General features: G+C 36.0%; 1 protein-coding gene across 3 annotated transcripts in view; it reads left to right on the plus strand.

Moving 5' to 3' along the window:
* LOC5565863 (cyclin-dependent kinase 14) overlaps positions 1-16,263 on the plus strand; it is a 496,797-nt gene that overhangs the window by 473,713 nt on the left and 6,821 nt on the right. For all 3 annotated transcript variants that reach the window (XM_021842957.1, XM_021842958.1, XM_021842959.1), the window contains one exon: positions 7,493-7,667. In XM_021842957.1, the coding sequence (XP_021698649.1) occupies positions 7,493-7,667 (175 nt within the window). The remainder of the gene's footprint in view (positions 1-7,492; positions 7,668-16,263) is intronic.

A 16,263-nucleotide genomic window follows, 5' to 3' on the forward strand; every position in this document is an offset into this window, starting at 1 on the left:
TGTTTCTGATTCATAAAGCTGGTATGAACTATATAGAAGGTGAGACATAAGTAGAAATGTATTAGAAGTAGTTGATTCAAAACAAAATTAATATGACGATTAGCTGAAACACAAAACGTCAACAGGAAGTCAAAAAAAAAAACAAAAGATCGAGAGGAAAAAAAAAGATAGAAAGTTAAAATACACTTTTAATTGAAGAGAGAATTTTCATCAGACAAATCATTACCAAAATTTTGGCCTACAAACCTTCTCTAAAATTTTCGATTGGGTGTGCAAATTAACCTTGTAGCATGCTTCAAAAACGGCAGCAAAGTTCAATCTCGACAAGAAAGTTTTAGCCTCAGAAGAAAAAAGGGATTGACATTCAGGGAGTAATGGGAAAGTTTCTTCGGTGAATTTCCATATCAAAACGATGCCGTTTGATCCTGCGCTATCTCGCGCGAAGGTTTATGTTTTTTTCCCCTGGTAAAGTTAGTGCGAGAAAAGCGTTCAGTCCTTTGACATCGTTGGTGAACGAGCTTGGCGAAAAATATACCACCGTCAGAACTCAACCATGAAACTAGTCGGACGCTTGCAGAATTTCGTCGCCATTATCGGTGCGAAAGTGATGATTTTTGTCGGTAATGATGGAGAGAAAGAAAATGTGGCTAAAGTTATGCAAAAGCAAGTCCTGATTATCAGTATGCACCAGGTTTCTGTGACCTTTCAAAATCTTAAGACGATGGCTGAAATTAGATTAACTAATACAATCTTAGTTTGTCAGAAACATCAACGGTTATCTCGAAATATCATGGTTTTATTTTCAGCATCATGAAAAAATTGTTAAAAAAATGTGGTTTGGCATGATCAAATCGCTAGTAACAATTCAACAGCCTTTTAGTTTTCTTATGGATTTATAGATGTTTTATAACAGTTGCGAGAATGCTGTAATAGAAACAGAATACATTGAACGTTGCTAAGAGATAATATTTTGTAATGCCGCTCTTAGCGATCTTCAAAACTTTTTATAGTCAAACGATAAAGCCATACTTTTGTTATTATAAACCAACTGTTTTGCAACAATTTAAAACTCATTAGAACTGTTTGGAGTTACAGAACGATATTTATGTATAAACGTTATGATAAAAAATTGATACATTATATCTTGATGACATTAAAACTTCTTTTAATTCCACATCGCTCCTGATAATTTGCCTTATAAATCTCTTAACGTCTTGATTATAACAGAAATAAAACAAGAATTTAAGATATTTTCTTGGAAGGTATAGCATAACATAACTAATCAAAATTTATTCCCCAAAGGTCTTGTAATGAGATTGTATTGTAATATTTCTATATCCGTTAAGCCCAGCCGTCTCAAAGATATAATTATTCAGTTCTTCGGATTTTCCCGTATCACTTTAAGATGAACTTTTTGTGTATTATTCAATCAACGAATAGTTCAAAGTAAAATCAATCACCCTAGCTGTAAAACTTGTAGAAAAAAGGGCCACTAATCATAGAGCATCGAAATACTGATGCTCTTTAGTTACAATGGGGTTTCCCAACCGTATGGTATAATTAAGACGCCAGCTATTGAGTCTGTTCCTCGACGCGAGTGAAGCTTCTGATAAATGAGGCAATCTATCCCTTCAATTTTGTCGCCTGTTGTTGATTTTCCCATCATCATTATCGTTCGCAACCCGAGCAGAAGATGTTGTTCTCCGTCTTCGTCGTCTCACAAGAAGATATATTGAGTTGCTCGTGGCTGCTGGCCATTAGTGATTGTTAGCTCAGCTTCAATAACGGATATTTTTATTTATTTTTTTAGGGTCGTGACATCAATTTGTACATTTTGAGCGAAATCTCTTTTTGAACCCATTTTCCTGGAAATGGTAAAAAAGATGAGTCGAACTAATTTGTTTTGCTTTCACACTGTTAATTGCTGTGTTTTCTACGCAATCATGACCTCTTCTTCACTTTGTATTCGGAAAACATTTTTTCATAAAGATTCGATGTTTTTGTGTAGTAGAATAGAAATTAATTGTGATGTGAAGTGCTCTCATTTCCTCTTATTTTATTGTAGATCATGGAAATAACTAATTTCACGCCAAGTGTTCACAGACTTTCCTAGCTAAACTTTCACATATGTTTATCATCATCATAAACTGGTGGAAATGTTATATTTACCTGCACTATGCGGGGCCTTCCTTTGCCGAGTGGTTAGAGTCCTCGGCTACAAAGCAAAGCCATGTTGAAGGTGTCTGGGTTCGATTCCTGGTCGGTCCAGGATCCTGTCGTAATGGAAATTTCCTTGACTTCTCACGATATACGAATGCGAAAATGGCAACTTAGGCAAAGAAAGCCCTCAGTTAAAAATTGTGGAAGTGCTTATTGAACACTAAGCTGAGAAGCAGGCTCTGTCCCAGTGAGGACGTTAATGCAAAGAAGAAGCTGTATGCCGAGAGATGGTCCGACTGGCATGCAAATTTGTCGTTCTACACATATAAAGTAATTGAATATTTTAGTAAAAGTTTTACGCGGTAACCTTGTATAGAATGACCTGAATGTTTCATATAAATTGAATTCTATTTGATATTCAAATAGAATAGTCGATTATCGTTTCCTTAGAAAGACGAGTTCCGTTATAATTCTATTTCGAGTTGCCATCCTTTTTTTCATCCGCTTTCTTCGTCAATTGTCACGAAAATAATATAAGAAAAACAAACAGAATCCCTAAACAAACAAAAGCAAACAGCTCGCCGTCGCCCAACGGTTATTATGGGCATAAACCTGCTGCTCCACCTCGAACATATCGACCCGATTCTACCCCATTACCCCGAATCCCATTACCCCGAATGCCATTAACCCGAACGCCATCACCCCGTATTTCAAAACCCCGAACGATCCATCACCCCGAATGACATTACCCCGAATTTCAATATCATGGGGAAATGTCATCAATATCATCATGTCAAGATAATTGTAAATTCGGGGAAAAAGCATTCGGGGTGATGGAGTTCGGGGTAATGGTACATTCGGGGTAATGGAATTCGGGGTGATGGCATTCGGGGAAATGGCATTCGGGGTAATGGGGTAGAATCTATCGACCCCCCACCACACCTTTAATGCACATAAATAACCATGCGTCTCCATCATCATCATCGTACGTCGTATCGAGCAGATGTATAGTGCATTTCCAGCTCAAAACGCAAATGAAAAATACATTTTCAGACTGAATATTTTCATTGTTAGGTAGACCGGGGCAAGTAGAAAAAAACTGGGATAAAATGGAAATATTTCAGAATTAAATTTTAAAACAATGAGAAATATGAGGGTCGATGTACCAATAGCCCTAATAGCTAAGAACAAATATTCGTGACATTATTTTTACATCATCATAATAAAAATCTTATGGTTTTGTGGAAAAAATATGAAAACAACGAAAACTAATATTTTTGTATTTATTATCGCTTGTGCCGCTATATGAACACATGTGCCTATAGTAGCAATATTTCCAATTTATGTTCCTATAGTAGCATTAGCTTCACGGCGTAGGCAATATACTAGCCAAAATCATATTTTTAGAAAGCTCTTATATTTTTCCTTTAAAGTACGGATCAAAAGCTTTCGATTGATGTAAAAAAGTTCTCAATTCATCAAATATTGTGTTCAATCAAAAATAAATCTCTTAGTAGTGCTATTTTAGGAACAATAGGTTTACAATAGATGTGAGGGAGCTTAAATTCTAAGCAAAACTATGTATTTCGATCATTTTTTTAACAAACCCGAGCTGTTTATCAATGGTACTTAGATAAATAGCTCCTAACCTTCATGTCAAAAAATGTTTTGCAATGATTTATAGAAAAACGGCCGTAAAAAGCCACCAGTGCGAGGACTGTCTAGTAAGGGATCGTTCAAATATTACGTAACGCAACAAGGGGGTTAACATAGTGTTACGGTCCATACAAAAATTAAAAATTTTCCATACAGAAGCTGTTACGTGGGGGAGGGAGAGGGTCTAAAATTAGAAAATTTTGCGTTACGTAATATTTGAATGAACCGACCTACAGAAACATTAAGTCAACAAATGATGCAAGCCTTAAGGAAAGAGAAACTCTCTTATATTTATTGATATCATGTTCATTATCTTGAATTTCGTCTTGCCCCATGCGTTTCAACTTGCCCTGGATTACCTTAAATTAAACTTTTTGCATGTGTTAGTAGCTATCCGATGACATTTCCCATCCGAATTATCTTAAATTTCCTTGTCTATGTTTTGAAAGGAGCCCATATAAATATGATTGTTATTATTTGAAATTTTATAATTTAAAAACAAGACATTTGATCGGTGTTTAGACAGACCGGACTAGATGAAAATTTGGCGTTCCAAAGATAATAAAGTCTTCAAAGAAGTTCCAGTAAACAATGACGAGTATTAGAAAAAAGCACTGAGTCAAAAATTATAGTGAATCCTAGTTAGATTATAAATAAAACCATGTTTTCTCAAATTCATACCCTACGATTTTCTTATAACTTTTGTTAAGAAAATTGGGTTCTAAAATTTTTAATGAATTCTTGTTTCTATTTAATAATAGGAAAGAGCATGTTCTCTCAACTACTTCTAGCATTTTTTCCAGCTCAAATAATGGTTATAACATATTGAAACTTTAATTTTAAAAATGGTTCCAAATATGAACCTTGACACTTTTGATCATGTTTGACGTTCGCTTTGTCGACAAAAATGCCACAGGGGTTTAGTTTTATCACTAACTGTCTGAAATTTCGGAAGAGACACGGAAAACTAGATATACCCAAAATTTGAGTTTAAACCAAAGGAGTGTGACAAAATCTTAAAAACCGTAAAACAAAGTTTTTTACTTAAATCCACGAATATAATTTAAAAATTTGATAAACATGTGTTTTTGACCCAAACTTAAGCGATTGTTGTTAAAATTGAGACAAGGCTTTAGGACCTTATTAAAGTCTAGCCCTAAGTTAAGCCATACAGCCTAGAATGGTCAAGTGCTTAAAAATATTTCAATATATTTCTATAAATTGCAAAAAAGGTTGAAATAACAAATTGTTGAAAAAATAATATCAAAACCAGAATCTATGCCAAATTTATTTTCAATTCGGTAGATCTCTATTGAAGAATGTAGTTTTGATAAACATGGGTAATAAAAACAAACAAGGTTTTTATCGCTAGATTACCTGACGAATGATTCTACAACAGCTTGTATTCAGCACGTTGATATTTTGCTAATTTGCTAGATTGAATGGGTAAGGCGAGAATATAATAAAGTTTTACTATGGCACATTGCTATTTGATCTTACCCATGCCGTTTCAACTTGTTCCTATGTTCCTTAAGACTAAGTAATCCGTCATTTTCTTTGGCAGCCATATTGGAAAATTCAAATTCATGAAACTTAGTCCTTATAGTTAATATTGATTCGTAAAGTAACACTATAGGTTCTTCCATGGAGAAAGTATGCTGATACTACTCCAGCATCAGCCGGTTGACTTCGGAAAAACCCCGAATAATGTCCCAGTACACGGCGACCACGATTTCCTCTCTAGTATGCGTTGAAAGATGTTTGATCAGAATCATGATAAAACGCGAAGGTAGGGAAAGATGAATTTATAAAGTTATCAACCTATGGACGGGCCTGGGATTGAAGCTTTCGAAGTTTTTGTAAACTGATCAATTTTCGTCACATTCAAAATTATTTTCCGGGATTTCACTGTATCACTGTATAACTAAATTGAAAGGAAATTTTGCTTGTAATCTTCGACTCAAATATTTCAACAATTCACAATATCAACCTTTTTTATGCATTTGATCATCTTAGGCTATATGGCCAAGCTGTTTAGGTCTAAGCTTTTCAGTTTCCTCAAGAGAAAAGGAAATGAAGGTTTTGTTTTGAGGCAAAAAGTTCTATATATAATCTAACTCAGCCATTCCATGAAAAACCGATCTAGTGGGTCACCGAATTCCGTGAAAATTTGCTTTTTTTCCTTATCCGAAATAAGGATACACGTGTTTTTGGATTTTTTGATTAGGGTGACCATTTCCGAAATAGGGTGACCAGAAAAACCGCAATTTAGCAAAATTTTTGTTTAAAAAAATATAACTTTTTAACCGTCTGATCGATTTTCAATTTTCTTAGACGAAATGAAAGCTAAAGATCTTGACTTTTTAAAAATATATAAAATTTCACGAAAAATTGTTTTTTACATGAAAAAAAAAATCCGTTTTTCCTGTTTTGAAGGCCTCGGGACAAAAGGGATTATTGCTGTTCTCATTTTTTCTTGTAAGCTCAGAAAACTTTACGTTTACTGTCAATTTTTCAAAGATGTATGTTTTTTAGTTTTTGAGATATATATATATATATATATATATATATATATATATATATATATATATATATATATATATATATATTTTTTTTTTTTTTTTTTTTTTTTGAAAATAATGAATCAGTTATTTTTTATTGGCACAAATTTCCTAAAAAACTAGAAATTTTAATATATTTTCAAGTAAAAAAATTGTATTCAGTGTTATTTTTTATTCCATAAAAAAAGATTGAAAATCGGTTGAGCTGTTCAAAAGTTATGATTTTTTTTTAAATAAAAAATCTAATGCGTTGAGACCTCCAGTGTGTGTCGATAAAAAATTACTGATATTTTATTAAAAAATATATATATCAAAAACTAAAAAAACATACATCCTTGAAAATTTGACAGTAAACGTAAAATTTTCTGAACTTTCAAGAAAAAATGAGAACAGCAATAGCCCCTTTGGTCCCGAGGCCTTCAAAACACGAAAAAATGAAAATTTTTGATTTTTCATGTTAAAACAATTTTTGTGAAATTTTAGCTTTCATTTCGTCTAAGAAAATTGAAAATCGGTCAAGCGGTCAAAAGTTATGCTTTTTAAAGAAATAAACTCATTGAACACTAAGTTGAGAAGCAGGCTCTGTCCCAGTGAGGACGTATTGCCAAGAAGAAGAAAAAGATGTTGATGGAAAATGTTATATTGGATAGCCATTCATACATGTGAATAGTTTCATTCAATTCGGAAAAGATAGCGTCTCTGTGATTTGCGTTTTCAGCTGGAAATGCTCTATGTTTTTCGGAAGCCAATTCAACCGTTTAGGTCGCCTCAGAAAAACGACTGTTGACGATGATCGCGTGGGGAAAATTCATCACGCCCCACGTGCTAGACGTACTCATCGAAGGCAGTTGTTTATTAGGGGGAAAAGCTCCAATTTGTCTTCCATGCAGTGCCTATCATTGGCCACGTCCCTTCAGGAGCTTTAATCGAATTAAACTTTCGCTCTTCGTCGTTATTGTTTGTTTCGGCTAAAAGCTGAATGGAACGTGATCACGCGACAGTGATGCAAACAAGTTGCCGATTTTTCTCTCTCTCGAAAAACTTTATCCTTTCTGATGCTCCTGGTGCGATAACTCATCTGATGTTTTGTTTTTCTTCTTTTTCTCCATTTGCAGTTTAACGAATCAAGTGGTGGCGTTGAAGGAAATCAGGTTACAGGAAGAGGAAGGTGCGCCATTCACGGCGATCCGGGAGGCGTCCCTGCTGAAAGAACTGAAACATTCGAACATTGTGACACTGCACGATATCGTACACACGAGGGAAACGCTGACGTTTGTGTTTGAGTTTGTGGTAAGTTCCGGGAATGATTTATGAGAATCGGCGGGATAAGCGATATAAGTCTGACGCATGAGGTGGCGGTGAACATTCCCAGTTCCTTGATTATATTTAATCGCTTATGCGCCACTTGTCATGGTTCTGACAGGAACGAATCATTCATTATAAAATGTTTTCCATGGGGCAAGTGAAATCAATATGCGAATCTCGAACCCTCTTAGTAGAATCTCTTTGGAAGAGTTTAAAAAATGGATTTGAGTATCTTGTACCCTTTTAATTCCTCATTCATTGCTTATCTTTTGACGGATTCGCGTATTTCGGCTACAATCCATGAATAGAAATTTCAGTTCTAAATTATGATATTTACATAAATGAAACATAAAGATTTTAAAAAAGGTTTTATCTTAAGATACTTTACACTAAGTGAAAATATGTTATCAATATTCAATAATCAAAGTCACGTGATTTGCATGTCATACCATAACTCCACAGTTAGACATAGCATAGCATACACAAATAAAAATATCTTTATTTCAATGTAATGTTAGTGTTCTTCCCATATATTTGAACGATGTTTTCCATACAAACCTTAAGCTCGTAATGGTTTTCAATATGTGTCTATTCGGACAGTTTAAAATAATCTATGATCTTGTTGTTATAATTTAACATTGATATTCTTGAATCACATCTTGAACATATTTACCCCTCTACAATCAATACGAAAACAATAAACCACTCTATTTTTCATCAAGAAACATAAAGCTGTTATTAACTGCCCCGCATCAGATATATTTTTATCTACTGTCAATCTGCTGTATATTACTCCCGTTGCAGCGAAATTGAGTGTAAAATAACCGGCCCCATTAAATCATTCTCCAATACAGCCCTTCTCCGCAATGTTATTTGGCTTCGGATTCGAATAAAGCCGTCGAAAGACGGTAACAAACAACCCCTTTTATTTATGGCCTTTCAAGTAATAAACCTTCTCCCCGAAAACAAATAAAAGGCTTCATGTAAAACAAACGCACATATCCAGTCATGAATTTTACAACAGGAAAGCCAAATGGCAACAATGTATAGGAGGAGCCCATGACGGCAATCGGAAGAACAAAATTCCTAACCTCGCATTTCCGGCTAGAATTGAGAATAGTCCCGGCCAACCAGGCCAAGCACAGTGGTTTCCCACACGCACCTGATTCAGAACGCCGCTAGTGGTAGTATCAATTTTCCACTTCAATTTGATTTATTGCCCCTCGCTTGTATTACCGTCCCAGTTGTGTGGTTCAATTTCTTACTCTCTTCTTCCGACGAATACACTTAGCGAAATCAAAATAGCACCACCCTGTTTTTCTGTACTTGAGTAGTTCTCGTTGAATTGCACATGCTCTAAGTTACTTTGCAATGTCCGGCGACGTGTCCCTTCCGCATGTAACATGCATGCGATCTCTCACAACAATGAATCGTGGGCAATCGAACACGACATGCTCCACTGTTTCCTCCACACCAGCACAATTGGGGCACGCAGGTACTGCCTATAGTAACCATGTCCTGACAGAAACTGCGCCAGGTGGAAGTTCACTGCCCTATGGTTTCTTGTAAACCTATCTAACACATTTGCTCATTTCGGAGTGAACATCAAAAATATTTGCCAAATAGTTTTAACATAGCAGTAGAAAAACAGGTTAGTGACATTCTCATTTCGCTGGCTGTAGGTACCGAACCGATAGTGTTTGTAAGCTCAATTGCTATGCGGTGTCCTGGATTTTCGCACGTTGGTTAGCTTTAAGGGCGGAGGTGGGTGAATCCAAAGCAAACTGAAGAAAGCGTGCATTCGGAGAATCTTGATTGGGGGGAGGACGAGTTTCGTTCTACTCCCCATTCCTCCCCTAAGTCGTTGACGGTGGAGTAAAATGATTCATTGCTCCTTGAAAAGCGTTTGGTTAGAAACACACCGACATGATAGAGAGTGGAAGGCTGCTGGAAGAGAGATCATTACCCGGTAACACATTTCGATAATAATGGTTGAACACGAAAAAAAAAACGGAATACGAAAATTTTGTTTGGATTTGAAAAGCCAGTTTTCATTGTTCAACTTTTCAGCTGCTCTATCAGCAATTGCTCTGTTAGTAACTATGTGCGTCTTTTTGCTAAAGTCGCCTAATTTTTTGCATTTGCGTCATAGGGATGAATTTTTGTAAAAGATATTGACCACTATAACCATAAGCCACCACTACCACCAATATTTTAAATATCCACACATATAAGAAATTTTGATACCCTCACAAAAATATTATATGTTTCTGGATTATAATGACAATACTAAATAGAACTTTCAATAAAAACAGAACTTATCAAAATTATCAAACTACAAAAATCGAAAGCATCTTTTATGTGTACATTAATAAATATTGCAAAAATGTCATCAGCGATTGCTTTAGGTATAAATGATTGGATTAATCCTAGTGTTCTAAGAACACTTTCATCCCCTCTAGAAAATCATAGAGAAATTCTTCAAAATATTACGCCTTGTATGCAGCAAAACAGGAATTACTGCTAGGAAGGTTAGTACAATAATCGGGCGCTTCTGGACCAACACTTTTGTGTGTAATTTTCGAACATACAGAAAAATCTGTTTTGTGCTGATAATCATCACAAATTTCATGTCACATTGAGATATGTGTGTGCCCCATGTCCGAGTGTTTTTGTAAGTCCCAAAGATATACAGAAAAACCCCACAAACTAGACAACGCGTTTTTAAGCTCTGAAGTCATTTTCAAAGACTACATACTTTGATGAGATTTTAGAATTGAAAACGCTAGATACAGAAAACCGGATTTCTACGAACATTATTTTATTTATTTAGTTAACATCTACACAGATAACATTGAATCAACAATTTCACGCCACAATACTCGGTTCGTGGCCGCATCTCTCCATCCTCGGTTCTGCCCCACGCTCGCCAAATCGATACGCACTTGATCCGCCCACCTAGCTCGCTGCGCTCCACGCCTTCTTGTACCAACCGGATCCGAAGCGAACACCATCTTTGCAGGGTTGCTGTCCGGCATTCTTGCAACATGCCCTGCCCATCGTATCCTTCCAGCTTTGACCACCTTCTGGATACTGGGTTCGCCGTAGAGTTGGGCGAGCTCGTGGTTCATCCTTCGCCGCCACGCACCGTTCTCCTGCACACCGCCGAAGATCGTCCTAAGCACCCGACGTTCGAAGACTCCAAGTGCTTGCAGGTCCTCCTCGAGCATCGTCCACGTTTCATGCCCGTAGAGGACTACCGGCCTTATGAGCATTTTGTACATGGTACATTTGGTGCGGGCGTGAATCTTTTTTGACCGCAGCTTCTTCTGGAGGCCATAGTAGGCCCGACTTCCACTGATGATGCGCCTCCGTATTTCACGGCTAACGTTATTGTCAGCCGTCAGCAAGGATCCAAGGTAGACGAACTCGTCGACCACCTCGAACGTATCCCCGTCTATCGTAACACTGCTACCTAGGCGAGCCCTGTCGCGCTCGGCCCCACCAGCTAGCATGTACTTTGTCTTGGCCGCATTCACCACCAGAATTTCTTGAAAATTCACAGCAAAAAATCAAGATTCAATCGGCAAAATGTTCTTATCGATTTCTCAGAGAAGATCCACCATTCCACATTCCATCGAAAATTTCTCTCAAAAATAATAGTTTAAAGTTTCTTACAACATGCCTACAAAAGAGATTTTCTACAACATTAACAGGGGAATTTCAAAAACTCTTCAGCGAAAATACTCAAAATTTCTCGAGCAATTTCTTCGGAGAATTATATTATTGTTTTTTTTTTTTCTGGGAGGTCGTCCTAGGATTCTTCCGGAAAATTCACCAGAGATCCATTCAAGTATTTTTCAAAAAAAAATGGCCTAAAACAGCATTAGCGATTCTTAAGGGGATTTTTAACGAAAATTTTCTACAGATTCACTAAAAAAAATTGCAATTCATTCTTGAACTTCTCAAAAAAACAAATTCTCCAGTAATTCCACCTGGTATTTTTTTTCAGGTTTTAAAAATTACGCCATTTTTTTCCGAATGCTAATTCAGCTATTTTTCCATAAATAATACCTAGAGAGTTATCCAGTCTTCATATTTGGTTCGAAAAGTACACTGATAGGCAAAATAAAGTGCCCACCACACTAGTTTTCGAATTTCTCCCATTGATTCGGTTCAAATTAAAGTTAACACACTTAAATCTTTTTTGATATTTTATTTTTGATATTCTTTTAAAGTTGCACTTACGAAAATTTGATTAAAAAAAGAATTTTACTCAAAGAAAAAGAAAATCAATTTGTATTGAAAAAAAGTAGTGACAAAATAAAGTGCCCACTTCTTTCTTGACCCCATAAAAGATGATTTAAGAAAAATAAAAAGCAAATTTATAGTTAATGTGTCCTCCTTTGGCCTTAAGAACTTGCTGGAGGCGCTTCGGCATGATTTTCACCAGGTTTTGTAGGTGTTGTGGTTCTAGTTCTTCCCAGGCGCGCTTCAAGGCTTCAAAATAATTATTTTTGTTGGTAACACCAGTTTTGTCAACCCTGGCATCGATAATCGGCTACAAATTCTTGATGGGGTTGAGGTCTGGGCTTTGTGGAGGCCATTCCAGCGGTTTAATGCGACAAAACCGGAAGAAAGACTTGGTATTCTTAGCAGTATGCTTCGGGTCGTTGTTCTAAAGAAATATGAATTTCTCTTCAAGGCCCGTCTGCATCAGCGAAACCTCCAGATTTTCCCGCAACATGTTGATGTAGGAATCTGCCGTCATTATTCCGTCGGTTTTCACGAAGCTTCCTACTCCACTCCATGAAAAACACCCCCAGACCATTACATTTCCTCCTCCATGCTTCACCGTTCCTTGGATGTGGCGCTCTGCACCACACACGTGCCCGCCGCTTTTGGTTAAACAGCTCGAGCTTCAGGAGCGCTACATCCAAGGAACGGTGACGCATGGAGGTGTGATGTGATGAAATGTGATGGTCTGGGGGTGTTTTTCATGGAGTGGAGTAGGAAGCTTCGTGAAAACCGACGGAATAATGACGGCAGATTCCTACATCAACATGTTGCGGGAAAATCTGGAGGTTTCGCTGATCCAGACGAGCCTTGAAGAGAAATTCATATTTCTCTAGAACAACGACCCGAAGCATACTGCTAAGAAGACCAAGTCTTTCTTCCGGTCTTGTCGCATTAAACCGCTGGAATGGCCTCCACAAAGCCCAGACCTCAACCCCATCAAGAATTTGTAGCCGATTATCGATGCCAGGGTTGACAAAACTGGTGTTACCAACAAAAATAATTATTTTGAAGCCTTGCAGCGCGCCTGGGAAGAACTAGAACCACAACACCTACAAAACCTGGTGAAAAGCATGCCGAAGCGCCTCCAGCAAGTCCTTAAGGCCAAAGGAGGACACATTAACTATAAATTTGCTTTTTATTTTTCTTAAATCATCTTTTCTGGGGTCAAGAAGGAAGTGGGCACTTTATTTTGTCACTACTTTTTTTTTCAATACAAATTGATTTTCTTTTTCTTTGAGTAAAATTCTTTTTTTTATCAAATTTTCGTAAGTGCAACTTTAAAAGAATATCAAAAATAAAATATCAAAAAAGATTTAAGTGTGTTAACTTTAATTTGAACCAAATCAATGAGAGAAATTCGAAAACTGGTAAGGTGGGCACTTTATTTTGCCTATCAGTGGATTCCAGGAATACCTCGATCTTGTTTAAAAGAATTCTTCACAAATTGATCTAAGAATCACTCCATATTTATATACTATTTATATCAAATTTATAGAGGTTTGTAAAATATTCTTAAAACTTTTGAACAATTTCGGTTTAAATTGAATTTGTAAAAAAATACTGAATTCTTGTCGGAAAATTCAGGAATTCACCGTTGAACTTCTGAAACTTTTTGGCGAAATTCCTAACGATGTGCCTTGCAGAAAAGCTCATGAGATTTTGGACTTTAAAAAATCAATATACATTCGTATAAAAAGCCTGTGATTTATCGAAGTTTCTAAAATTTACTTGTTTTCTTTAGATTCTTTAAAATGTTGATTTTTGGAGTATGAAAATGTTTTTTTCATGAAGCTGTTCAAGATAGCGTCATGCGAAAGAAGGAGAAGCATCAAAATGTTGAAGCAAGTAGAAACAACAGATGGACTAAAGATTAGTGATTATTTATAATCTTAGGAATTGTCCTTGAAATCTTTCAGAATTCCTTCTTTGACTTCTGGATTCCCCAATATTCTACCAGAAAGCCTCTAGGAATTCTGCTCTGGAATTGCGCAAGAATTCAATTCCAGATTATGAAATCTTCCAATATTTAATAAAACTATTTCTAAAGTAATGTTTTCAGTTAGATCCTTGCAAATTTCTTTAAGAATTTCTTAAACAGTTGCTTTGTTTTCTTCACAGCTATTTTGTTTAATGTTTCTTCACAGATCCCTTTACTGCTATGTTAATTATAAATATAATGTACAGAAAAAAAGGAGAGTTAGTGACGCAATTTGATTATTTTGAAAATATTTCTGAAGAACTTTCGATGAACATCACTCCTCTGTTCCTACTCTAATGTATATAACAGTAAAAACTCATTAGAATATGCATGCATTACTCATATTTGAAACAGATCAACCATTCAATTGTCGCTCTTTTGTAGTTTTAACTAGATATCAGTATTGTTTTTTATAGGGGCTTATCTACATTAATCGATTTTGCTCGTTGCTCTCTTTGCGTTATTGCAGAAAACTGATTCTCTTTTCGCAACATATTTTTGTGTAATAGGATGAATAATCACTATATCTTGCTTCATTAACCCCTCTATTTACCGGCAGCTTCATTTTTTACCGCATGATAAAAATTCAAATCGCGATAACTTTCTTGCTTCTCGGTATTTTAGCACCATTTTTTCATAAGTTTTCAAAAAAGTCTTCTAGTCTTATAATCTGTGTCAACATTGGTCATTGGTCATCTGGATCCTGAGATATTTTAAAATTCCTTAAGGGACCGACGCGTAACATTAATCCACGCATATATCTCAGGCTACAGATTTTTTATCGTATTCGAATACTAACTTTTTGTAACAATACATTAATGGGAGTATGTTGTGAAAAAATTAAGCAATTTGGTGCAGCCGTCTTCGAGTTATGAGCATTTATGTTGCTGGTACCACACTGGCCAAATAAAGATCTTGAAAACTTCAAAAAACCTCATATCGTAATTTTTATATTTCTCTAAGAATACTTAACCAATTTGAATGATTTTTTTCAGAGTAGCTCCTTATGTATAACATGGTATTGTATAGCCCACATTCTATTTTTACGATAAATTGACGTAAAACAAAATGACCGCCTATGACATTTTCTATGGAAAATGTCGGTCCCCCAAGGAACATTGAAATATCTTTTTAACCAGATAACCAATCATCAATACAGACACGGATTCTTAAACTAGAAGAGTTTTTTGAGTTCTTGTGAAAAAAATGGTGCAAAAATACCGAGAAACAAAAAAGTTATCGCGATTTGAATTTTTTTCTTGTGGTAAAACAAGAATTATTACAGATTTATCTAATTTAGCGAAATTATTAGCGAAAGAGAGGATCGATGAAGATAAATCGCTCATGTCAGTTAGACCCTTATGGTGTAACAATGTAGATATGTGAACCCTCGCTAATAGTACACAACATCAGCGAGGTGGTTATGGTGGCGACCAATTACGTGACGGTCGAGATGTTAGCAAAATTTAATATTGTTTTTGTTTTTTCATTATTTTTGGGAAGGGCAACCAAAGGCTGAATTCCATGATGGATCAAACCAGAGAGTGAAATTGTCGGTCACGACAATAATCATAAGACTATCACTCGAGCCGATTTTTCTAAGGAAAGAGACGTGCGATAATATCAAACCCGTCCAGCACTGCGATAGTAGCTGTGTTGTTATACTCATCAAAATGACTTTGAATTTCATGGATAGCGCCGATATTTTTTGTTGCATAGGATTTATTGAATGAAGCGCGGTTGTTGCACCATGGCCAGATTCATTTCCCAAGCGCGTGCATGGAAAAAAATAACATTTCTGATTGAAAACTTAAAAAAATAGTTTCCGAATAACTAAAGCTTATGCGTTAATAAATATTTTCATTCTTGTTTCATTTATTCTGGGATTTTTTCTGGAAGTTTATCTAATATTATAAATTTAATCACTTAACGATTCTTCTAGAAACTGCACAGCTCTCTGGGATTTTTCGGAAAATCTCACCGAGATTCTTCCTGGAATCCCTAGTCAATCATCCGTTGATTTTTCTGCGAAATCCTTCTGAAATTTATCAGAAAATCCCTCTGTAGTTCTTCATATACCTATCTTGCAATGTCCGTCCAAAAATCCTTATTGGAGTACAGTAATGACCCGATTTTGTCAGCCCCCGATTTTATCTTCCCCCTGATATTAGCACCCTTTCTGACCCGATTTTGTCTACCCCCCATTTGTAGCATCCTTTTTTCCCGATGATGTCAGCCTAAAATTTATATTTATTTTAATTAGAGTCAACACGTCTATACTAGCAATATTGGGTGCATAAAGTC

This window comes from Aedes aegypti, chromosome 2, assembly GCF_002204515.2.
Source record: "Aedes aegypti strain LVP_AGWG chromosome 2, AaegL5.0 Primary Assembly, whole genome shotgun sequence".
Taxonomy (NCBI): Eukaryota; Metazoa; Arthropoda; class Insecta; order Diptera; family Culicidae; genus Aedes; species Aedes aegypti.